The sequence below is a fragment of the Microcaecilia unicolor genome, chromosome 1, assembly GCF_901765095.1.
Source record: "Microcaecilia unicolor chromosome 1, aMicUni1.1, whole genome shotgun sequence".
NCBI classification, from domain to species: Eukaryota; Metazoa; Chordata; class Amphibia; order Gymnophiona; family Siphonopidae; genus Microcaecilia; species Microcaecilia unicolor.
In genome coordinates this window covers 430,618,780-430,645,327 of record NC_044031.1, presented here as the reverse complement: position 1 = coordinate 430,645,327, position 26,548 = coordinate 430,618,780, and the positions used below count along the sequence as shown (strand labels likewise).

General features: G+C 40.7%; 1 protein-coding gene across 1 annotated transcript in view; it reads left to right on the top strand.

Moving 5' to 3' along the window:
• PIEZO2 (piezo type mechanosensitive ion channel component 2) overlaps positions 1-26,548 on the top strand; it is a 556,315-nt gene that overhangs the window by 210,028 nt on the left and 319,739 nt on the right. The window contains exons 7-9 of the mRNA XM_030186524.1: positions 12,034-12,196; positions 15,076-15,195; positions 22,779-22,817. Coding sequence (XP_030042384.1) covers positions 12,034-12,196; positions 15,076-15,195; positions 22,779-22,817 — 322 coding nt within the window. The remainder of the gene's footprint in view (positions 1-12,033; positions 12,197-15,075; positions 15,196-22,778; positions 22,818-26,548) is intronic.

Below are 26,548 nucleotides of genomic sequence, written 5' to 3'. Positions count from 1 at the left end.
ACCGTATAAGTCTGCCCAGCACTATCCCCGCCTCACAACCACCAGCCCCGCCTCCCACCACTGGCTCTGGCACAGACCGTATAAGGTAAAATAATTTTAGTTAAAGTAGTGGCAATGGGAAGCAACTGCTCATACTCCTAGATTACTGGAATCATCATAGGTCCAAGAAAAATCTTCATAAATTGCTCTTATGTATCACGGTCAAATTCAATTTATAACTGTATTAGCATGCACTATTTGTTAATAAATGACTCCCAGAGTTACAAGGTGCATTCAGAAAGTACAGCAAGAAGGTCAGTAGGGTGTGAGATAAAAATCTGAAAATATTTGGTGGTAGGGATAATCTAAACGGTATCGGTAAAACGGTAACGGAATTCAAACATGCGTGGGATATGCATAAAGGAATCCTGTGCAGAAGGAATGCATCCTCAGAACCTTAGCTAAAATTGGGTGGCAGAGCAGGTGGGGGGAAGAGGGGTTGGTGGTTGGGAGGTGTGGATAGTGGAGGGCAGACTTATACGGTCTGTGCCAGAGCCGGTGATGGGAGACGGGACTGGTGGTTGGGAGGCGGGGAATACTGCTGGGCAGACTTATACGGTCTGTGCCCTGAAAAAGACAGGTACAAATCAAGGTAAAGTATACACATATGAGTTTATCTTGGGCAGACTGGATGGACCGTGTAGGTCTTTTTCTGCCGTCATCTACTATGTTACTATGTTATACATGCAAATTATCTCTTGCTGTTTTGTCAGCCCATATAATACCATGACTGATACTGCAGCTTGTGCATCAGTAGATATAAATATTTCAAAATAAGCTTTCCATGTTAAACATTTGGAAATCATTTTTATTTGGAACAAATAATATTATTTTCCAAAATGTGACCTTAGAATGCAAAGAAGCTTTTACTACTTTAACAGAGTGTAATTTATTTTCCACTGGTGTGGTTCATAACACTGATTAACCTTAAAATCCTTTGGCTGATTTTTTTTTAGTGCAGCTTTTATTTTCAAAGCTATATTCCCACAGGGGCAGCTGCTTTATTTCACTTGTTTTCTTAAATATCTGAGACCTGATTTTTTTATGGATGTGCAAATCATAACAACTTTGAGTTACAGAAGAACAAAAATCCATTATTGTCATGTTTAAAACAAAAAAAAAACTGTAACAAAAATATTTAACTTCCTGGTTTAAAGCTGCTAGTATAATCAGAATAGAGTGTTTTTTAATTGCTGTTTTAAAGCCCATTTTCATAGGGTTGGGGAGCCTAGCTTTGGGAGTTAGTAGTCCAAGAGGATCATTTTAGAAGGCATGTATGGCATTTATATTTATAATTAGCAATATTTACACATGTAAATGATCAATGCATATAAATAGAAAACTACTATTTACACATGTACATATGACAGTTTTGAAGGAGGCCAGAAAAGTATGCTTGTATTTCCTATTTTACAACAGAAGTGCAAAAAATCTAGCCATTGGTATTTCCATGTGCTCCAAGTCCAGCATAAATGTCAACTAGCTGCTCTTTTGGACTTAGGTTTAAGTCTTTTGGACTTAGTGATTATGGGGGTGGTTACACTTAAATCTGGTGTTTACAAACACCTAAAGAAGTATTAACTGGATGGTTTTGGGCATGCAGTTTTGTAAAATCTTGCATGGTGTGTAGATTGTGAAATCATCACTTACACATTCAGAATCTTAAATAACGCTGCCCTTTTTTTTTTTTCAAATGGTTTGCTAACTAAGCGGGTCTTTTACTAAAGCCTAGCTTGAGTTATCTGCAGCATGGCCCATTTTATTCCTATGGGCCCTGCTGCAGATAACTCGAGCTAAGCTTTAGTAAAAGACTCCCTCAGATGGCTGTTCCCATTCAATGTACTAGCTCTTACACATGTATTTCCAAGCACATGTAAATACCAATGGCCAGATTTTTTTGAAGTATGGGGTATTTATTTATTTTAAAAATTTATAGACTACTTAAAAGTAGAATTTCTCATAAGACATTAATAATCCGTTACACATCATAGCACAGGACAATACATGGTAGAATACACTACAACAAAGTCCTTACAGTATCAGCAAAATAGTCAAAAAAGAACACAGCCACAAAAAGCTTAGTCTTCAACAATTTTTTAAACTGAACAAGACTATCATAAAGGCGAAACTGTCCAGGAAGAGCGTTCCATAATGAAATTCCCACTGATACAAATGCAGGAGTCCATGTGTCAGCATAACATAATCGGATTACCTCATCTGTTGACAGTTGCATTGCAGTCTCTGATCTTAATACCCATCTTTGCTAGCAGATGGACAAAACTTATTTCAAATAATATGGTGCAGCAACATTCAACGTCTGGTATATGATCATCAGTACCTTAAATTATATTCTTTGTTGCACTGGTAACTGCTTAAGCATCGGAGAAATATGAGAGAACTTTGATACTTCCACTAAAACTTGAGCAGCCGCATTCAGGATCACTCACAATGCTCTTACACTTGATGCAGACATGTCAATGTACAATGCATTGCAGTAATCCAGCTGAACCAAAACCATACTTTGAAGTATACTCCAGAAATCATGCAAAGGCAGCATCGGTTTCAATTTAACTATCATTTGCAAAAATTTGAAGGTTTTTTGAATCACACTTACAACCTGAGTCTTCATTGTAAGCTTGCAATTCAACACAACACCCAACAGTTTCAGTTCTTTCTTCAACTGGAACATACATATTCCCCAAACAAACCTTCTCTGGCCACTCTTCTATCTCTTCTGTACCTCTAATCATTACATTAGTTTTTGCCACATTCAACACTAAACCATTTTCTTTCATCCGCTGCTGTATTCTCATCATACAGTCGTTCAATCAATGACCCAAAGCTACACCCCAAGATGTAGTGGGTAAAGAAAACTGAATGTCAGCTTCATAGAAACAATATGACACTCCTAAGGACTGCAATACAGTGCATCTTTTCTAGCAAAAAAAGGTGCCAATACTCAAATGCTAGGCCACCCTTCAAGGGTGGGGTGATCACTGAGGGATCCACCCCACAATAGCCAGGCCCCCTGCAACCAGTCACAGAACCTATGACAAGGCAGAATTGGTGTGTAGAGCCTGAGCTCTTTCATTAAAACTTGGGGTCCTTGGGTCAATTTTAGCAGACAATGGAAAAGGTGCCGGTACTCAGTACCCCCAAGTACCCCCACAAAAAAAGCCCTGCTTGAAGTACTAAGAAAACTTTGAAAAGGTCAGTCAGCAGATCAACCTGAACTTCTCTAAGGGGGCCTTTTACATATGGGTGGTAGGAGTAGTGCTGGCTTGGCATGCAGTGATTCGGCCCTACTGCCTGGCTCCTGGGGGATCCTGGCAGTAGTTCTGACTCCTGCTATGTGCAAATTCCGGCACTAGAAAATACTTTTTTTCATTTTCTAGTGCCAGAGACATACCCAGCGGTAATCAGGCAGCACCGCACGCTGCCTGGTTACCACTGGGCTACCACCAAAGCCCTGACCACCTCCTAAATTATAGGCGGTAAGGGCTCCCCCAGGTGGCGGTAAAAGGGGGCATTGGTATGTGGCAAACCTGTGCGCTAACGCTAGCCCAGGGCCCCTTTTACCGCCATTTGGTAAAAGGACCCCAAAGTTTCCTTAATACCCATGGTTGTCTACGTTTTGCTAGCTTCTCTGGAGCAGTCTTCCTAAATTGGCTTGAGATCTATCTCATGCTTATTATTATTTGCATCAGTTTTCTGTACTCTTGCTTCTGGCCCTTTCTCAGTGAACTGCACACAAACTGTTTGTTAAGCTCTTTTCCTCATCAGCCTCTATCTGTTAATTCCCTACACCTTTTAAGTCAGACAGTGTCTCTTTTGCAACTCCTCCTATCACTAACATCACTTTAAAATAAAGTTTTGTCCCCACATTTTACTGAATTGACTATTTAACTTCCATTTATATCTTCACTTTCTTGACTTCCTTCTCATCTTCTTTTAGCTTTTCCAGATTTCATTACGTCTTCGTCCTTCTCCATTCTCTTGCACTTTTTGAATGCTAACCTATTTTTCTTTACTATTTTAGCAACTTTTTAAGAAAACCATAGTGTCCTCTTTTCCCTCTTATTTTATTTACTTTCTTAACAAAAGGGCTTGTTGCTCTTATAATATTTCCTTTATGTTTTGCCCTCTGCTTTTGTATATTCTTGGAGAAAAGGTGGCTGAGGGGAGATATGATAGAGGTCTATAAAATAATGAGTGGAGTGGAATGGGTAGATGTGAAGCATCTGTTTACGCTTTCCAAAAATACTAGGACTAGGGGGCATGTGATGTAGCTACAATGTAGTAAATTTAAAACGAATCGGAGAAAAGTTTTCTTCACTCAACGTGTAATTCGTTGCCAGAGAATGTGGTAAAGGCGGTTAGCTTAGCGGAGTTTAAAAAAGGTTTGGACTGCTTCCTAAAGAAAAAGTCCATAGACCATTATTAAATGGACTTGTGGAAAATCCACTATTTCTGGGATAAGCAGTATAGAATGTTTTGTACTTTTTGGGGATCTTGCCGGGTATTTGTGACCTGGATTGGCCACTGTTGGAAACAGGATGCTGGGCTTGATGGACCTTTGGTCTTTCCCAGTATGGCAATACTTATGTACTTATTTAATTTCCCCATTCAACTAATGAGGTACTGCCCATTATAATCAAGATAGTTTACCTAAAATCTAGGGCCCTCACCTTTGTGAATCAAAAACCATCTCCTGTGTTTTAATACTGAATTAATCCATGTAGTGCTCTTTGAATCCCAGACAATCACCCACTATGACATCAGAAGTACTCCCTATTTGTAAGAACTAGATCCAGTATCATTCCGTCTTGTGCAGGTTCTGTTACTATCTGCTGGAATAGTTCCGTTCATAGCAATTTTGTGAATGTCTTCTATTAAATTCCTGTCCATTGCATCTGCCTGTGAACGGGGTTTGCATGTCACACAATATGAGTAGATATTCCATTCCCTCTTTCCAAATTAACCTGGAGTACCTTCTTCTTACTTCCTAAAACACACACAGTTTAGCAGCCAAATTGGACCATATTATTATTATTATTATTTATTGCATTTGTATCCCACATTTTCCCACCTTTTTGCAGGCTCAATGTGGCTTACAATACATCATAAATGGTGAAGATATAATAGAAAAATAGACATTTAGTTTACAGAAGAATCATGGTAACATGATAATGATATAACAGGATAGTAGTATAACAAGCAGATATTATAAGGCAGTTCTGAATATCTGTGAAGGAGTAGTGTATAAAAGTTAGTCCTGTCTTTATGCAATGCCACTTATGCAGTTAAGCTCTGAATATCGCACTTAACCACTTAAGAGATAAATGACTGAATAAACCCAGATACTCAATGCCGGTGCCCTAACATGGCCTGGCATTGAATATTCTGGAATATGGCTGATGGCAGCTAAATAAACACTCATTGTGATTTCATTGAAATAGTTTTTGCTTGTATGTGAATGACATGCCCTAAATGGGGTTGTTTTTTTAAGTCCATTTGCTCTTAGGCAAGGAGTTATGAGCACTGAAGGGTTATGTTACCTAGAGCTCTATTTTCAGACAAAGGAAATATTTCTATTGGAAGTGTCTATTTCCTCTAAGGATCCAGGACTTTTCGATTTTACAATGAAAATGGCCTGAGTGTTAACAGAGAAGGAAACCAGGTGCAGAAAGTTCAGGAAAACAATGAGAAGAGTACAGTAAGAGTTTAAATCAGTAATAGAAAAAGAGGCAGGAAAACAGTTGGCAAACTATCAGAAGAGATCACATGAAAGGAAACAGATGGGGCCGTGTTAGAAGAGGAAGTGTGGGTGATACTATGAGGACATAGAGGTTACAAAAATGGAAGAATAAGGTCCTGATTTATTTAAATTCCTATTGACCTCTGATAGACAAATAAGACTCAATTCTAAAAATGGTGTCCAAATTTGGGTGCCAATAAAAAATTAACTCTAAGTTCTATTCTGCAAACAGTGCTCTGACTTGGGTGCCGTTTATAGAACAGCATATGGTGCAAGGATTTACACCGAGTAAAACCTGTTGTAAATTCTTATGCCTGAATTAGGTGTGGATCTCCCTTATTCTATAAAACTTTCTTCAAATTCCAGGAATGTCCCTAATCCACCCAATTCACTCCCATGACCATGCCCCATTTTTGGATCTATGTGTAAAATGTACATACAGATCTTGGTGCCTAAAGATGCATGCACAGATTTAAATTAATGCCAATTAGCAATGATAATTGATTATTAATGCCTAATTATTAGCACTACTTGGCTCGTTATTAATTAAGTTGCATGCACAAATGGGTGTGGGCCCTTGTTTGCAAAGGCAGATTTGAGCACCATATATAGAATTAGGGTGCAGTAGGGAAAATGGTTTGCAGTTATTGTGAATGAAGATATTCAGTAGACTTTCATGTGACAGGAAAAGTCAGCATAGAAGCATCCTTAACACCCTATATTTCATCCATGTGCCTGTAAACACCTATTTACACAAATATATGTATACTTCGTACCTGCCTCCAGAAGTTCTCAGAAATCTATTTACTCCTGTAAGTGTAGCAAGACCTCACCTTCGTGAACCTGTTAGTACTGTGAAGAAAATGGTAGAAGTGCCTTGTCTTCCTTCTGCTGGTCTTACACTGAGCATACTGGATGGCCTCTTCTGGTCTTTTTCTGCCATCATTTTCTTTGATACTATGTTACTCACGACAACTTCTGATTCAGCACTTTCTACCTTACTGCAACATACACTTGAAATAGACTTTCTGAGTTGGTGTCTTATTCAAATGCAGTCTAAAAATCCACCACCCAATATTCAAAGTGATTTAACTGGGCAGGAGATGCCTAATCATAGATATTCAGTGGCACTTAACAACTCACAATGTCATACTGAATGAAACTGATCTTATATGTTAGTCTTATATGTTGGTCCCTGTTATCTTATGTAAATTGTCCCATTTGTAATTGTTACTGCTTTCTTCTGTAATACGCTTCAATCCTATTGAGGTGTGAGCGGAATATAAGCCCCAGGTAAAATAAAGTAAAATCGGAGAAAATCTTTCTTCACCCAACGCATAATTAAACTCTGGAATTCGTTGCAGGAGAACGTGGTGAAGGCAGTTAGCTTAGCAGAGTTTAAAAAGGGGTTAGACGGTTTCCTAAAGGACAAGTCCATAAACCACTACTAAATGGACTTGGGAAAAATCCACAATTCCAGGAATAACATGTATAGAATGTTTGTACGTTTGGGAAGCTTGCCAGGTGCCCTTGGCCTGGATTGGCCGCTGTCGTGGACAGGATGCTGGGCTCGATGGACCCTTGGTCTTTTCCCAGTGTGGCATTACTTATGTACTTATGTAAATATCACCATTAACTGCTCCTGCACTGTCCAAGTAGTGCTCTATTAGTGCAGCAACATGGCTGTCCTGAATTTAGCTGCGGAGCTAACCAGGCACTGCTTCTAATATTGGCTGGTGCCTGATTAACTTCCGGGTAATGGCAAGAGAAGAATCAGGTGCCCCCTCCCTCCCCCTGAAATAGATGATCTCCAAATCAGGTGCCTCCTACCCCTGTCCTTCCTTCTTCTCCTCCAAATCAAATGATCAGCAAATCAGGTGTCCTGGTCCCTATCTCCCTCCATTGCCCCTGAAGCAAATGGTCAGTCTGACCCATGCCCCCCCGTCACCCCTGTAGGTTCCCCTTGGCTTTTCTGGAACTCTCTGATGGTCTAGGGGGTCCTATGAGTAGGAGCAATGCCCACTCACTCTTGCCCGTCATGGGTCCAGCCTCAAAATGGCCACCGTGAGACTGCCACAAACAGCATAATGTGTTGAGAAATAATATATCATAATGTATCTTATACAGTCTATTAGTGTGAGGATGCTGAAATTATGTAACTGGTAGTGTTACAGAACCCATAGACCAATGTCCGCATTTAAAAAGACTCGTCCCTTGGGAACCATGCAGTCATGATAACAGACCTTTAGAAGGTGAAAAAGCTAAAGCAGCCATCTTGGGGTTTATATTCAGAGTGATTTAACTGGTCAGAAATGGCTCGTGGCAGTTAAATCACTTGTGCAGGGCTAACCGCTGATATTCGCTTAGTGCTGCTGAATATCACCACAGACCACTAAACTGAAAGCCCACTATTTTGTGGACAGTCCATGGACAGAGTCAACACTTATGCACTTTAGGGCTGATATTCAGCACTTAACCACATAAGTTAAACGGCCATATAGCACCGCATAAAAGTATGTCCTTTTTTTTTTTTTTTGCAGTATCTCTTATGTGGTTAAGTGCTGAATATTCAACTTAACTACATAAGAGAAAGCTGGTCAGATAAACTTGGATATTCATTGCTGGTGCCTGGACATAACCCTAGACCAGGGGCGTAGCTACTATGGGGCCAGGGGGGCCTGGGCCCCCATAGAGTTGGCCCTGGACCCCCTGCCAACGACCCTCTCAACCCTGCCTCCCGCCGCCAACCCACCGTCCAACCCGCCGTCGCTGTCTGCTACCTTTGCTGGTGGGGGACCCCAACCCCCGCCAGCCGAAGTCTTCTTCCTTCGTTTGGTTTCTGAGTCTGACATCCTGCACATTGTACATGCAGGACGTCAGACTCAGAAACCAAACGAAGGATGGGCGGGCGGGGGGGGGGGTGTCGAGAGCGTTGGTGGTGGTGGTGTCGATGGTGGCGGGGGGTGTTGGCAATGGCGAGGGGTGTTGACAATGGCGGCGGGGTGGTCAGCAGCGCCGGGGGGGGGGCTAAAATGTGCCCCCTCACCTCGGGCTCTGGACCCCCCTCCTGCTGAAGTCTGGCTACGCCCCTGCCCTGGACTGTCCTCAAACTAGCCTATTGTGGCATAGGCGGTTAGAGGGAATATTCAATGGCACCATCAGGTTAAGTGCCACTGAATATCCCGGATAGCACCATACAAGTGGTTTAAGAAGCCAGGAGTCTCTCCTGGCCATTTAACTCACTTTGAATATTGACCCCATTTTTAAAAATAAGATATGCAGGTATGCACATATTTTACCCATGAACATTTATGCCTGCTCCTGAGCAGGATTAAGGGGGAGAATCTATATATGGCACCCAAAAAATATAGCTGAAATCAGTCCTAAGCGTATTCTATAACTGGTGCCTAGATTTAGACAGTGTATAGAATATGTTTAGTTGACATATCAATGCCTAAAAACTACACACATTCATTTACACCAATGAAAGCCTGGCATAAATCCCTGTATGGAGGTGCACTGGGCCATATTCTATAACTATGCATGTAAATTTCAGAACACCCATGAAACGCCCATTTCCCCGCCTATAACCACGACGCTTTTTTGTCTGCACACGTTAGAAGTTTGGTGCACATCATTACAGAATACATTTAGCGAGTTGTGTGTGTAAATTCTAATCAATGCCAATTAGTACTCATTATTGCTTGTTAAGTGCTGTTATCGGTGCTCATTAGCTTGTTAACTTGTTAAGTTTGTGAAGTTACGCACATTGTTATAGAATCTGCCCTGATCTCTCGGTGCACTATATAGAATCCGAGGGTAAATGTACATGGCTTCAGTCGATCCGTGATTTCTGCTACTTTACCCTTAGTATTTAATATAGACACTTGGAGGGGCATAATTGAAAGGGACGCCCAAGATTTGCTGAGGACGTCCTCGCAAAATGTCCCAATGGAGGGGCGGGGAAACCCGTATTACTGAAACAAGATGAACGTCCATTTTTCATTTCGATAATATGGTCGGGGACGCCCAAATCTTGACATTTAGGTCGTCCTTAGAGATGGTCATCCCTAGACTTGGTCATTTCTGATTTTCAGTGATAATGGAAACCAATTTATTTATTTATTAGGATTTATTTACTGCCTTTTTGAAGGAGTTCACTCAAGGCGGTGTACAGTAAGAATAGATCAAACATGAACAATAGGCAATTACAGCAGTAAAAATATTCGAAAACAATACAAAGTATGACATGGTATACTAGCAATGTCAACACAATACGTAATAAACATTATAATTGGTAGTGAAGGGTAAGGCAAAGTTGTAAAATATAGATGGGTAAGAAAGTAGGAAGAGTTAGAAAGTAAGGTGACTGATTTGAAGAAAGTTGCACATGGAGGAGTGGATAAACATGTCCCGCTGCAGTATGTGTAGCCCGAGTCACGCCTTGTGTGTGTGAGTGAGACTAACAAGTTAGTTACTTCTTCCATTAAAGGCTTGGTTGAAAAGCCAAGCTTTCACATACTTTCTGAGGAAGATGCCCATCTCAGAAACAACGAAATGCAAGCCCTTTGGTTGTGGGAGGAGCCAGCATTCGTAGTGCACTGGTCCCCCTCACATGCCAGGACACCAACCGTGCACCCTAGGGGGCACTGCAGTGGACTTCATAAATTGCTCCCAAGTACATAGCTCCCTTACCTTGTGTGCTGAGCCCCCCAACCCCCCCCCCAAACCCACTACCCACAACTGTACACCACTACCATAGCCCTTACGAGTGAAGGGGGGCACCTAGATGTGGGTACAGTTGGCTTTGGGTGGGTTTTGGAGGACTCACATTTACCACCACAAGTGTGACAGGTGGGGGGGGGGATGGGCCTGGCTCTGCCTGCCTGAGGTGCACTGCACCCACTAAAACTGCTCCAGGGACCTGCATACTGCTGTGAAGGAGCTAGTTATGACATTTGAGGCTGGCACAAAATATTTTTAAAGATATTTTTGAGGGTGGGAGGGGGTTAGTGACCACTGGGGAAGTAAGGGGAGGTCATCCCTGATTCTCTCCAGTGGTCATCTGGTTAGTTCGGGCACCTTTTTGTGCCTTGGTTGTAAGAAAAACAGGACCAAGTAAAGTCGTCCAAGTGCTCATCAGGGACGCCCTTTTTTTTTCCATTATGGGTCGAGGACGCCCAGGTGTTAGGCACGCCCAAGTCCCACCTTTGCTACGCCTACGACACGCCCCCATGAAGTTTGGTCGTCCCCGTGACGGAAAGCAGCTGAGGACGCCCAAAATCGGCTTTCGATTATACCAATTTGGGCGACCCTGTGAGGACACCCATCTTCTGATTTGTGTCGAAAGATGGGCGTCCTCTTTCGAAAACAAGCCTGATAGGCACCTATGTTTCTTTATAAAATAGGCTAGAAGTAAGCACCTACTTGGCCTTTACAGATAGGCAACCTGTTATAAAATTACCCTCCACAGCAGTGCTTCTGAACCCAGTCCTTGAGGCACACCTAGTCCCATCAGGTTTTCAGGATATCCACAATGAATATGCATCAGATAGATTTGCATGTACTGGCTCCTTATCTATGTCATGCCTTTTCATTGTGGATATCCTGAAAACCTGATGGGATTAGGTGTACCTCAAGGACTGGGTTGAGAAGCACTGCTCCACAGGAACTTCTTTTTCCTATGATGGGTATGTTCTGATGATGTGGTGAAAAACCTTCCAACATCTCTTACTCTGAGTTTTTTTTTCCAAAAAAAGATTTTCAAAATTGATCGATCATACATTTTTTTAGAATACCTTATTCCTAGTCAGGCTCCCGGTTATAAATTATTGTTCAGTTCTCTCCCTCCACATTTATATCTATAGCTAGATAGATAGATATAGATGTGTGACCATCTGTGGGAAAAAATGATTAAGGACACCAGAAACAAAATAATGAGGTTTAATGAATTCTGTTAGAACAAACAATTAATAACGCAACAATCCAAACTCCATCCTTTTATGTGAAAATTAAAAAAGAAAAGTTAAAGAATTTCAAAAATGTAAATGATAACAGTCTGAGAAAATGGACTCATGACATGAAAAATCAGCCATTCTCAACATTTTGGATCCACTACTTTAGTCACCTTTTCCAAGAGATGGTCACATGTATAAATTTTTTTATCATATCATGGTTTATTTTAAACCATTGTAATAATTGTTTTTAACTTATCCCTATCTTATTTTTCAAAACAGGTTGTTTGGTGTCACTTCATTAATTCAAACAAATTGCTCTAGCACTTGGAAAATCATAACTACTCCTGATCTTAACTGGTATTATCATTCCAATCCTGTCATCCTACTGGTGATGTACTATACTCTGGCTACACTTATTCGTCTTTGGCTTCAGGATCCTTTGGTAAGAGTAAACATTTTTGTAACTTCTTCAGTCAGGAAATTGTTTATGTGCTTTGAAATGTAATTGCTTGATAAGGTCAAATCTGTTGTAATACCATTTCACAATCTGCACAAAATACAATAAGAGACATTAATGACTAAAATTCATGTAATCAAGAATTTCATTACATATTAAAACTTTTTTATTAATTCCTACATGTGTTCAAAAACTACTATAACACTAAACAAATTTTCCTTATAGTTGTGGTGGTAGAATTGGCTTGGTGGCAATGTTGATGCTGACATGTGGAGGGCCCCTGATCAGGCCTTCTGCACCCTGATCTGTTGGGGTTGGGGACACTGCTGAGGTGGCATTCCTAGACCTTAGGGGACAGGGTTTCATAGTCATTGTTAAGGATGACATGTGGGAGGTACTTTTATAAAGGAGTTTCAGTATGTAAAGCTGGTTTTATGCACAGAAAAGGCCTTTTATAAAATTATATATTGGTTACGAACATGCATCTACACATGAACATAATATAAATCTGCAGAGGTGGAGTTAGGGCAGAGTTAAGCCATGCCACTGTTACCCAGTCTCTCTTTCTCTCTTCTACCCCCTAGTCTTCACCCAGTCTCTCTCTCTCTCTCTCTCTCTCTCTCTCTCTCTCATGTACCCCCAGCTTTCCCCCAATCTCTCTCTCTTTTTCATGTACCCCCATCCGTCCCCTAGTCTCTCTCTCTCTCATGCTTCCTATGTAGCATTAGGAGGGAGGAAGTTGGGGTGGAGAGGGGGGTGTTTGTTTTGTTGTGGTGGAGGGAGTTTACTATTACTTTTAATAAAGATGATTTAAACATAAAATATAGGGCACATACTTAGAGTACATGCACACATTTATACCATCTTTGGAGCAGGTATACATGTGTGCATCAGCAGTTTTACATTATTGGGGATAATTCTGGAAATATATTTTATAAAGGTCAACACTACAGCGGAGGGAGCAAAAACAGAAAGCATTTGGAACCTTATTTTATAAAGGTTATGCTCCTAAATTTATGCTCCAAAATAGATTATGCTCATAATTTAGAAGCATAAATTTAGGAGCATAACCTTTATAGAATAAGGCCCTCGTTGCCAGCAATTCTTTATTAAACTTCCAGATGGCTCAACGCGGGTCATGCATAGGAGCCAACTTTTCAAAATTATTGGGGGTGCTAAACCCAATGGAAATAACCCCTCCCTGAACACATACAAGCAATTTTCTCAATATTGAGGGTGCTGAAGCACCCACAACACCCCCAGAGTCGGCTCCTATGGGGCCATGTTCTGGCTGTGATGCCTGCATCAGGAGTCTCTGGAAATTTGGAGAGCAGAAATCCAAACTGCAATTCAGTGCTTAGGTACATACAAATATGAGCATGAGCGGTCTACATGCAGCAATTTCGAGAAAGAAGGTTGTTGTGATTCAGAATGGATTGCATGTGCAGTTCACACTATTTCTTTACTTAGGGTTACCATATGTATGGATTTCCCTGGACATGTCCTCCTTTTCAGGGGACTGTCAGGGGTACGAGCAGTTTTTTGAAGCCCACCTGATGTCAGCAGTTATGCAGGAAAGTGAGAATAAATGCCAGCAATCCAGTAACATTTTTTTGTGCATTTAGAGACAGAAGCTGGCAAGTAATTGGTGGCTTCCAAAAGTAAACTTTACTGAAATCCAAAAAGTCTAAAAAAATAAATACAAACCAGGCTTTTGGTCCCTAATTATTTGTGGACCACGTATTTAAAGTATGTGTTAATGATAATTAAACCTGAAGATATAGTAGTCTCCAAGATGTTTTATTTACCAACTGAGAAGAAAAAGAAGTAGAATGAGGCGGAAAGAGTGATGGTCTCAGTTGTCTGTGTGGACAGTTCTGACCTTTTGGCTTTTCTATAATCATCATGGTATAACACAGCTACTAGAGGAACTTTGGTTCTGATTTTATGTTGTCATTTCTATTTAAAAATAATTTCAAATGTAAAGATTTTTCATTCTGTGGGCAGAAGGTGGCCATGCTTCCTTCTAGCCAAAGCCACTAAGGCTAGAAGGAGGGCTTTTCTGTAACTTAAGCCTAGACTAGCCAATATAGGGATGACTTTTTCTTTTTGTGATTGCCCTGTAAGTGTATAGTCAGGTATCAGGGGCATAGTTATACCTTTCTTCATCCACTTCAGTTGAAATCTTACCTAGCAAATAAAAACCGTTAGTGCTATTTTGTTTCCTTTTTGAATTTCCTGCCTGCGTATAAGGTATATAACAAGTATGTCTACTGTGGCAGTTTAAGGTATATTGCCCTTTCATTTTATTATTTCTACATTTATTTTAGATTTCTCGTCCCTGTAATGTGAATTAGAGGAAGTTTTATATTTTGTTTCCTTTTCCTTTTACTAAAGCTTAGCACATGCTAATGGAATTAGTGCATGCTAAATGCTAAGAAGCCCATAGGTATAAAATGGACTTCTTAGCTTTTATTCCATGCTAATTCCCCACTTGTTTCATTGCACAAGATAGGATTTCAAAGGGTGGCAAGGATGGATGGGTAGACTGGATAATTCAAATGGTTTTTTATCTGCCTTCATTTTTCTATGCAAGGAAGGACCTATAATCTAAGAGGGTAATCATAGAAGGGAATGCCTAGATTTAAGTTCTAGGAAACCGCCTATATGAATGGATTCTCTATTTTTAATTGAGTTCCTTCCGCTAACTAAATTTTGTGTTGTAAATCGCTATGATTTGCTCTGTAAAAAGGAGATTTTAACAAATACAAATAAACGATAAATGATAAAAATATTCTAAACATTTATATTGCTTCCTATACAAAATTGTAACAGTTCTCCCCTCCTCCATGTCTTATTCATAGATTGATGATAACTATGACAAGGAAGAGGAAGGAGAAGATTCCTGCAGCCCACCACCAGTAACTGCAGATAGAAGGCGGAGTGTGTGGTTTTCCAGCCATTATACAAGCAATGAGCAAAAAGTAAGACTTGGGGGTGGGGTGAAAGCGTCATCTTTTTCTTAAATGCACAAATATCTCAAAACAGATTCAGATCATGCCATATGTAATTATAATGATGCTTAAGTACTGTATCAGCTCAATAAAGAAATATGAGTAGATTCATATAACCACAGTAATATAAAAATGACTGAAAATATAATATAGATTTATCATAACAGAGCCTCTTTCTATGCATTATTCTACGATGGTTTTTACTGGTTGAATGGTCTAAGCAGTTATCTTTTGGAAAAATGTCTTTCATCTGATATTCTCATGAACAGATACAGAGCTATTAACTTTTTTGCAAAACTGTTGTTTATCTTTCCCAATCGGTAATGCACAAGTATCATCCCTCATTTGTAATGACTAATGTGGTAAATTGAATTATAAATTACTGAGGGCTTCTTTTACAAAGGTGCGCTAGCGTTTTTAGTGCGCACGAACAATTAGCGCATGCTAAACACTAAAGATTCCCATAGGAATTTATGGGCATCTCTAGCGTTTAGTGCATGTTTATTTTTAGTGCACATTAACAATGCTAGCATGTTTTTGTAAAAGGACCCCTGAAATTCTAAGGGCTTCTTTCAGTAAGCTACGCTAGCAATTCCTATGCGACAAATGAGAGGAAGCCCATAGGAATTGAATGGGCTTCCTCTCATTTACTGTGCAGGAATCGCTTGCGCAGCTTTGTAAAAGAAGCCCTAAATGTGTGTTCTATATAAATTCTGAATATTTGTATTTGAAGCATGACACAGCTGCGCAATGTGGTCTACTTGATAGGTATCCTTCCCTCCCCCCCCCCCCCGAAATTCCTTCTAAGTTTAGTTTCCACAGTGGCACTTTGCAAACTCGGGGGTCCATTTACTAAGGTGCACTGAAAAATGGCTTGTGGTAGTGTAGGCGCGTGCAGATCTATTTTTCAGCATGCCTGCAAAAAATGCCTTTTTAAAATTTTTGCCAAAAATGGATGTGTGGCAAAATCAAAATTAGCGTTAGTCCATTTTGGGTCTGACATCTTACCACCAGCCATTGACCTAGCGGTAAAGTCTCACGTGGTAACTGGGTGGTAATGATCTACGCATGTCAAATGCCATTTGGCGTGCATCCGATATGTGCATCTGATACACGCATCCAAAAATAACGATTTTTCAGACGAGCGTATTGAACACGTCCCAAAAATGAAATTACCACAAGAGCCACACGGTAGCCAGATGGTAACTCCATTTTGGCATGCATTGGGCGCATGTAGATGCTTATGCGGCTTAGTAAAAGGGCCCCTTTCTGTGCCAAATGCTGTGCTAGGCCATGCTTCTAGCTTATCGTAAGATTAATTTAACAAATACAAAAAATGTAGGACTTTTCCATCACATTTTTCCCAGAAGTGATACTTCAAATAGTCATAAGATCTAATACCAAGTAAACAATGTACTTTATTAATCAGACCTTCAGTTTTTCTTGCTCTTAATTTTAACTAGAGATGTGTTGATTTTTGTATTGATCATGATCAGAAGGAAAGGGTTTAATGACATTATGCATGATTTTAAATTATAATCCCAGGTCACAAATCTTTAATCTAAAACTATGTCAGGAAAATAACTCAAAGCAGCAGTCAATAAAGTGACATAGATCTAGAGGACTGAGAAAAATAAAATGCTTTTCTATAAACTATTAAATAGAAAAGAATAAAAGAAAAATAAGAAGTACCATTTTTATTGGATTAAATACATTTCATATGAATGCTCTTTGTCTTTTGGCATGTTTGTCTTAAGTAAAATTTATGCTATTTCAAATTTTGAAGGCTGAGTTGCAGAATTTTCAGGCTACTTGAGGTAAATTTTCAGTAGGGAGCTAGTTCTCTCTTCATGAATGTTTAGCGTAAAACCCATTTTGTTCAATATGGGCTTTATGTTAATAGCACAGGTTTTCCATGTAAAAATCTTTGCACACCTAGGGATGAATTCTATAAATCACACCTAAAAAATCGGTGTGGAAAAAAATACTTAAGCGCTGTTCTATAACCATGCCTAACTTTAAGTACAGTTTATAGAATAGAACTTAAGTGCAGGGGATTGCATGTAAATTTGGGTGTGTTCATTTGCATTAACAAAAAACATGCAAATCCCATGATTAAATTTACATACAGAACCCTCTTATTCTATAACTGGAATCCATGCCCACACGTAAAATTTTGTTGCGGATCATGGGGGAAATTCTATACATCACACCTAAAAAAATCCGCACGGAAAACATTTCTGCCTAATCATATTCTATAAGCTGTGCCTAGATTTAGGCGTGGTATATAGAATATGCATAGTTGATATATCAGTGCCTAAAACTACACGCCTCCATTTACACCAATGAAAATGTGGTGTAATTTCCAGTGCATAGATTTACGAGCACTGTGCCATATTCTGTAATATGTGCATAAATTTTAGAATGCCCGGCAAAGGGGTGGGGAAACCCGTAATATCAAAACAAGATGGGCATCCATCTTTCGTTTTGATAATACGGTCGGGGATGCCCAAATCGCAAAATTTAGGTCGACCTTAGAGATGGTCGTCCCCGATTTTCGGCGATAATGGAAACCGAGGACGCCCATCTCAGAAACAGCCAAATCCAAGCCATTTGGTCATGGGAGGAACCAGCATTTGTAGTGCACTGGTCCCCTTCACATGCTAGGACACCAACCGGGCCCCCTAGGGGGCACTGCAGTGGACTTCAGAAATTTCTCCCAGGTGCAGATCTCCCTTACTTTGTGTGCTGAGCCCCCCCATACCCACCCCCAAAACCCACTCCCCACAACTGTAAACCGCTACCATAGCCCTAAGGTTTGAAGGGGGGCACCTACATGTGGGTGTGGGTTTCTGATGGGTTTTGAAGGGCTCACATTTACCACCACAAGTGTATCAGGTAGGGGGGATGGGCCTGGCTCCGCCTGCCTGAAGTGCACTGCACCCACTAAAACTGCTACGGGGACCTGCATACTGCTGTCATGGAGCTGGGTATGACATTTGAGGCTGGCATAAAGGCTGGCAAAAAATATTTAAAAAGTTATTTTTGGGGTGAGAGGGGGTTGTGACCACTGGGGGAGTAAGGGGAGGTTATCCCCGATTCCCTCCGGTGGTCATCTGGTCAGTTCGGGCACCTTTTTGAGGCTTGGTCGTAACAAAAAATGGAGCAAGTAAAGTCGCCCAAGTGCTCCTCAGAGACGCCCTTCTTTTATCCATTATCGGTCGTGGACACCCATGTGTTAGGCACGCCCCAGTCCCGCCTTCGCTACGCTTCCGATATGCCCCCGTGAACTTTGGTCGTCCCCGCGACAGAAAGCAGTTGAGGTCGCCCAAAATCGGCTTTCGATTATACCAATTTGGGCGACCCTGGGAGAAGGACGCCTATCTCCCGGTTTGTGTCGAAAGATGGGCGCCGTTCTCTTTCGAAAATAAGCCTGTTAGCAATTTATGCACGTAAATTCTATTTAATGTCAATTAGTGCTCATTGTTGCTTGTTAAGTGCTGATAATGCTGATTGGCTTGTTAAGTCAATTAAGTTATGCACGCTGTTATAGAATCCGCTTGGATTTCAGCATGGAACTCTAGGTGCCCTATATGGAATCTGGGGGGCATGTGCCTAAATTTACATGTGCACATGTTAATTGATTTCAATTAGCTCCAATAATTGCTTGTTAAAAAGCCAATTATTGGTACTAATTGGCTCATTATTCAGTTAATTTCCATGTGTATATTGGGTGCATACCCAAATTTACATGCACAATTTTGGGCTACTTTTGTAGAATTAGGGGGTTAGGGGCCCTTCTACTAAAGCTTAGCGTGCACTAAAGCACATTAATGCACACTAATTGTTGTGTGTTCTACTGTATACATATGGGTCACTTGACACTTAGCATGTACCAATGTCTGTTAGTGTACGCTAAGCTTTAGTAGAAGAGTCCCATAGCAGAAGAGGGCTCCTAAATCCGAAAGTACTTGCATTCTTCTCAGCCCACAAAACCCTGCTCAGTTTCACACATTCCACCTGTGTACATTATATTTGACTACAGATGTCCTTTTACTAAGGTGCACTGATGGATTTAGTGTGTGTGCTAAATGATAAGATGCCCTTTATCCCCCATATTCTATATAGTGCGGCTTAAGCTGCACACACAGTTCCAGGCATATTGTGGATTTGCATGTGCAACTTAGTTAGCAAGTCAATCAGTGCCGATACATGCCAATTAACAAGCGATTATTGACACTAATTGGCATTAATTAGAATTTACGCACGCAACTGTCCAAGCATATTCTGTAAAGTAAATTCTAAGGTGTATAGTTGAAAAACGGTCGTGGCCATGGGTGTGGAATGGATGGGTCATGGGCGTTCCTAAAAACTATGCACATTGTTGTAGAATACACCCGATCTACACCTAATTTAAGCATAGGCATTTACATAAAGTTTTACTTGGTGTAACTGCCCATGACTAAATTTACTCGTGCAGATGAGCGCTTTGTGAATTCTATAAACCACGCCTAAATTTAGGCATACTTTATAGAATACACCTATGCGCCAATTTTTTAGGTGTGATATATAGAATCTAGCCCCATATTCCTATAGATGTCTCATCATTTAGCGCACACTAATTTTTAGCACATGCTAAATCTGTTAGTGCACCTAAGTAAAAGGCCCCCTTAATCTTGTTACGCAACTAAATGCATGTGCATACACTTAAGTTACTTTGAACGATGGTATAATGTATCCATGATGGCTGCATGCATAATTGTAGTTTCCAAACATGTCCTTAAAAATGCCATTTTTTCAGGTTCCAAACGTAAACAGATTGTGAAATTACATACATTAGTCCTTTGAGATAGCTGACATGTCACGTCGTTTCCTGGGAATGTTTGTTGTCTTTGTTTTTTGGGGTTTTGTTTTTTTCATTATGTCATCATGAGAGCGATGTTGTTAGTGCACGCTCTTTCAAAAGCGTGCACACTATTCATGAAATGTGCACATTTTTTGCAAAGATAGTATTCTCCTGTGTGCATTATTCGTGCATGCATCCTGGACGGAAAGAGTGTGCATTCTTTGTGAGTAGTATTTATTCTTTTGAAAGAGTGTGTGCCTTTTCACAATAGTGTGCACAATGGATGGCATGCAAAAATCAGGTAAAAATATTTTGTGGATTTTATCCTGCTTGTTTTCATTTGCCAGTGACATACGACGACATGAGAAATGTCATTTCAAACTAAGCACTTCCCTGATAGAGGATGGAACAGCTCCTCTGCTCTCTTAGGAGGAAAGGCTCAACAGGTGAAGACTGTTCAGCCTGGACAAGAGATGAATAGGATGCATGACACAGGTCTTTAAAATCATCAGTTGAATGGTTATTTACCATTTTTTAATAATAGTAGTACTGGGGAACAAACCATGAAGCTAAAAGGTAGCACTTTTAAAACAAATTGTGCAGTTAACTTGTGGAATTTTGTTCCATAGCAGTTAGCAAAACTGTGTTTAAATAGGATTTGGAGGTTCGTAATGGAAAAGTTGAGAAATCACTATAAATCATTATTAGCCAGGTAGACCTGGGAAATGTACCACTTATTTCCAGGTTTGAGCAAGAAGGATTGTATCTTCTTTGGGTTCTAGCCAGGTACTTGTGTCCTTAATTTTATCTGTCAGAGACAGGATGCTAAGCTTCATGAAACTTCATTCAAACCAATTCTGGTATCTTGTATGCTCTTATATGCTGGCATTGGCTGAGGTACCTTTCTCACATAGAAATCAAAATCTCTTCTTTTACCTTCTCTCTTGGGGCATACATGTTTCTCTGCTCCCTCTCTCATTATTGACAAACAGCGTTATATGTTAGGCTTAATACAGTTCTGAAGGAAAAAGGGCAGAGCCATGAGGCATTGAGGACTGTGAATGTGTGACGTATCTAATATATGTTATTCCTCCTCAACCTTTCAGTTGAAAATTACCCTCCTTTAGCTTCAGTAAGGGTGTACGTGAGCTTCTATAGTCAGACTGCATGGAGGCATTTGCAGAGGCATATTTATGAGTGGAATAAGAAAATAATTCATTTAAATTTCATTTTCACAAGTACCCATTCTGGTTTATATATCTCAGCTGGCTGCACTAAAGAGCAGGTGCAAAGTGTATGGCTCTTTTAGGGGTCCTTTCACTAAGGTGCGCTGAAAAATGGCCTGCGGTAGTGTAGGCGCGTGTTTTGGCTGTGCACAGAATCATTTTTCAGGGCACCTGTAAAAAATGCCTCTTTTTTGGCTGAAAATGAACGTGCAGCAAAATGAAAATTGGCGCGTGTCAATTTTGGGTCTGAGACCTTACCGCCAGCCATTGACTTAGCAGTAAGGTCTCACACGTTAACCCGGTGGTAATGGTCAATGCATGTTCAAATGCCAATTACCGCCTGCTCGCCAGAAAATAAAAATATTTTCCGGCGCACGTAGTGGATGCGCATAAAAATGAATTTGCTGCCTGGGCCACAAGGTAGCCGGGCAGTAACTCGGAATTTACACGCATTGGGTGTGTGTAGGCGCTTACACGGCTTAGAAATAGGGACCCTTAATGTCCATACTTTATACTAGTTTTTAAATAAAAGTACTTGATTCTATATAGGTTGTCCAAAGTTGGGTGCCTAAATTTGGGCACATAGCCCAAATGTGCGTGCAAACTAATCAGTCAAGTGGGTGCTAACAGGCAATTATTGAGGTTAATTGGCACTAATTTTGATTAACACATACATCTGCCTATGCACTATTCTGTAATGCTGTGCACCCAAAGTGTCTTGTGTGCAACCCATGGGAGTGGCATGGGTGAGTCAGGGACATTCCAAATATTTAGGCACAATGTTATACGTATAACTTGCCCGCCAGGATTTGGCTTATGTCCTGACACTCAAAGTTAGGCACGGTGATCCATTCTAAACACCTGAGCGTCCTTTACAGGACAGTGCTTAGCATGGATTTTTTAGTGTTTTCCTGAAAACACTAAAAGTGCCCGCCTATGTTAGAAATATATAAGCTAGTTGAAAATTGCACTCTAAATTTAGCACGATGCAATGTCATCTTGCCTTGTAATGACTCAAATGAGTTTTATGTGTCTCTGTATATTTTTGGATAGTGGATTTGTGACCTGGAATCAATTTAAAATAATGCAAAGATTACTTATGCCATCATTAATAGGCCTATTCACTAAAGCACAGTAATAGGCGCTAATTTAATTCAGATCGCATTAGCTTTATCATGAGTTAGTGCAAGTGGGTTAATGAATCCTGCCTACTAAAACTAATGGGCCAGAGCAATTAACTTGTATATGAACCCACATTAGCATGATCAATATTAATTTAGCTCGGGGTACCATGCTTTAGTGAATAGCCATAAAAGTCATACCCTCTCTGCTGCCCTGTTTATATCTGATTTAAAACTAAAATGAATATTCAGAAACTCTAACAGGCCATCAGACAATATGCATATCTGTCTTTAGATTGTTTGGATGAATTAATGCTGCTGCTATGCTTCTTAATAATCCTTCTTGCATTACTTTTGCAGCTTCTGTCAATGGCGCAGGATGAATACAAGCCATCTGATGTTAGTATATAGCAAACAATTTTTTAAATTCTTTTGTGGTTTTGTGCATTTGCAAACGGTTCAACTATGGATTATAAATTTGTAGTAAAGAAAATGTTTTATTTTGCATTTTACACACCTTAAATATTTTTTATTCCACTTTGTTGACAAAAATTTTGCAAAAGCTAAAGTTTTCTAGAACCAAATGTGTGGGCTTCTGTTTCCAATAAGCTTATGCAAGCACAGAATGGAATAATGTTGGCAGTTTGAAGCCAACTAATTTAATTTTATGGTTTATTAACTTTGGTTTCTACAGAGATGTTTGAAATGATGTGGTAATACTGAATTATTTGAGTTGCTTAGTCTTAAAAATGTGCAGCCCCATTTTAAATATGTGACCCTCCTGAAAAGTGCCTTTACTACAGGCAGAAGGTGGGAGGATTTTCTGGAGGTCACTATGACATTGAGAGATTGGCGCCACTATCTCTATGGGTGGATAACGAGTCCCAGCCCTGGTGGGCAGGGTGAGAGGAGATAAAAAGGGTTGAGTTGGTTGAAATGGGGTCTTTGGTTGCCCACCCCCACCAAGACCCTGAGCACTGAAGGGAAGTCCGGGAACAAAGTGGGTGAAAGCCTGTAGTGACTGGTGGATGAGATCTTTGTCCAAGGGTAAAGGGTGCCTGCAGCTGGTTTCCCTGGTGTGGGAGGCCTTAAGGGAACGAGTGCCTGCTGGGAGAGAACACCATGGGCAAGAGAGGAATGAGAGCAGAGGAACCTCATTCCCGACGGGATGCTGTCAGTGCTCAGAAACACCACCTGATCTGGGATGGGCCAGAGAGAAAAGGAACATTATTTGAATTTGACTTATTTTTTATTACATTTGTACCCTGTGCTTTCCCACTCATGGCAGGCTCAATGCGGCAGGCAATGGAGGGTTAAGTGACTTGCCCAGAGTCACAAGGAGCTGCCTGTGTCGGGAATTGAACTCAGTTCCTCAGGACCAAAGTCCACCACCCTAACCACTAGGCCACATGGCCTCTATATGTGCACAAACTGTATATATTACTTTTTTTTTTTTTTTTCATGAACTGGTTGTGAGTTGATTGTTCAGTAAAAGGAAAGTTGAAGGTATTCACCAAGACTGCTGGCCATTTTTTTCTGACAGCGAATTCTTGAGTATTCCAGGGGGAATGAGCCCTTCATCCCACCGGGATTTAGCCTGGCCCCATCCTGCACCCAGCTCAACTGAAGCACTATCTGTTTTGTGGACCCTGGTCCCAATACCTGGCATACGGTGCTTAGCTGGTGGCCCTGACTAAGAGGTGAACCAGGGTTACAAATAGAATGTAGAAATCAGAATTGAGTGATCCAGGTCAGGATGTGTCAAGTTCCAAACACATGGGTCTGCACCGGTTAGGTGTAACAGAAGCAACCATTTTGCAATTGTCAATGTCTAAAACATCCGTGGAGGCAACTCAGAAGCTTATATGTCTGTGTTGGCGCTTACGCCTGTAAGTCGGCATTTCATAATCTAGACATATAAGTCTCAACACGTAGACATATGGATGCCATTTTGGAAACATAAATGTCTAAATACTGCCAATTAAGTACAGAGCTCACCATCATTTGGCATTGTTGATTTGGTGGGAGGGAGCGGGGGAATCAGTAAGGTTTAAAGCAGTGAACTTCTCTAATCCCTTTTGTAGAGTGCTGCTCAAAATGAGCACTTTTAGAAAATGTATACATATCTAGGAGCAGCCATAAATCCCAATGCTGATTTCTGTGATCGCCCACAATCCAGAAAAGGATTGTGAATGTCATCCCTATGCTTAACAGCCCAACTTCTTATGTGAAATTCTAGTTTAAATGCACTCTTACCCTCTTAGAATAACTCACCACATCGGCTTCTGACAATAATTGCTGAATAGCCTCACTACTGAGGCTATTCTGTTGAAGCAGCTCCTGATAAAGCATCCAGTGAAAAGAGCAACTCCGTTGAGCTGATGAGAACAGCTTCAAATATATGTGTTGAGAAACATTTGCACTACATTTATTATTGCATTGAAAACCTGTTGGGCTGAATAATAGGTAATTTTGTGGACATTGTGTCTGAATTTGAGTCATTAAGCTCTATAATGTTGAGAGTGTAAAGAACAAAAAGAAAAAAAAGTTTCACTTTTAAAAAGGTCTCACCTTTAAATTAAATGAGGGAGGTTTCATAGACTAAGGATGTGTCAGTTGTGAGGCTATTCTGCAATTATTGTCATAAGCTGATTCAGTCACTGAATTATTTTTCCTCCTATGTGGTGAGTCATTCTGAGTAGATAAGTGTATTTGAACTACAATTTCACATAAGAAGATCTCTGTGATCATACACATGTATTTCTTTTCTGAAATGGGAAATACTTGTGTATTAGATTGTAAGCTCTTTGAGCAGGGACTGTCTTTCGTCTATGTTTGTGCAGCGCTGCGTATGCCTTGTAGCGCTATAGAAATGCTAAATAGTAGTAGTAGTAGTAGTATTTTCTGGGCCCACCCCAGTCTCACCCAGATGCTACCCAAACAGTGCCCCTTTGCCATATGCACATATTGCAGGTGTGCAAATCGTGGTGTTCTAAAATAGTTTTGTCAGCATTTATTTAATATACACTTGTAAATGCTGGTATTTTCACATGTAAATCACGAATAGGGCTTCTAAAATAAGGGCCACAATGTTTATATCAAAGCTTGCTGATGTGTTTCCCATTTGCAGCCATTTGTAAACATTTGGGGCTTATGCATCAAAGCTTAGCACACACACTTAGGGAGAAATGCTATAAATCAGTGGCATAGCTACAGGTGGGCCTGGGTGGGTACAGGCCCACCCATTCTTGGTTCAGGCCCACCCAGCGGCGGAACCCCATATCAACATCTGTCCTCCTCCACGGCACCCCGGCATCTGGCCGCCCGTCACTGAACCCCGTCCTTCTCAGTGTACCTTATAAGCATCCCCGGTGCCTGCAGTGATCCATTATTGCTGCCTGCGCCAGCCCCACAGGCTTCCATCGTCAGGGTCCTGCCCTTGCTGATGTGATTTCCTGCTTCCTGTCTGACAGGATCCGGCCGATGGAACAGCACTTAGCACTAATTCCAGCGCTTAACTTTAGGCACCAGATTTATGCCTGCTGAAACCTGGTGTTAATGCTGACACTCAAGTTAGGCACGCTGAGGCCATATTCTATAACTATGCAAGCAGCTTTTCAGAACACCCCTGACATGCTCATGGCCACGCCCCCTTTTGAGTTACACACTAGAAGAGTTAGGCCCCATGCCTTATAGAATAGTGCACAGCCAGATGTGCATGCAAATTTTAATGACTTCCAATTAACATCTATAATTGGTACCACTCAATTATTGATAGTTAAGGGTGTGTTACCAAATTTGTGCATTCAATTCTTGGTGCCATATATAGAATGCAGGGGTTAGGCTATTGTAAGTAGTAGACTAGTGTCTTGCCTCCTGTAAGAGGAAGGATTAAGAGGTGAGCTCTCGACTCAAAGAACTAACCTAGAGGGACCTCCTTACCGGTACAGATATAGATATATATCTTCAAGTCACAAACTCAGCACTTAATTCCTTTCTCTTGGAGAAAAGAAGGCACTAGCCTACAGTTTACAAGTATAAGGAAATCCTCCAACCTAGGCTTCTCATATGTGATTTCCTATACGTAACATACAATCCTTTGCACTACTTTAAGCTACTTAACATAGTAG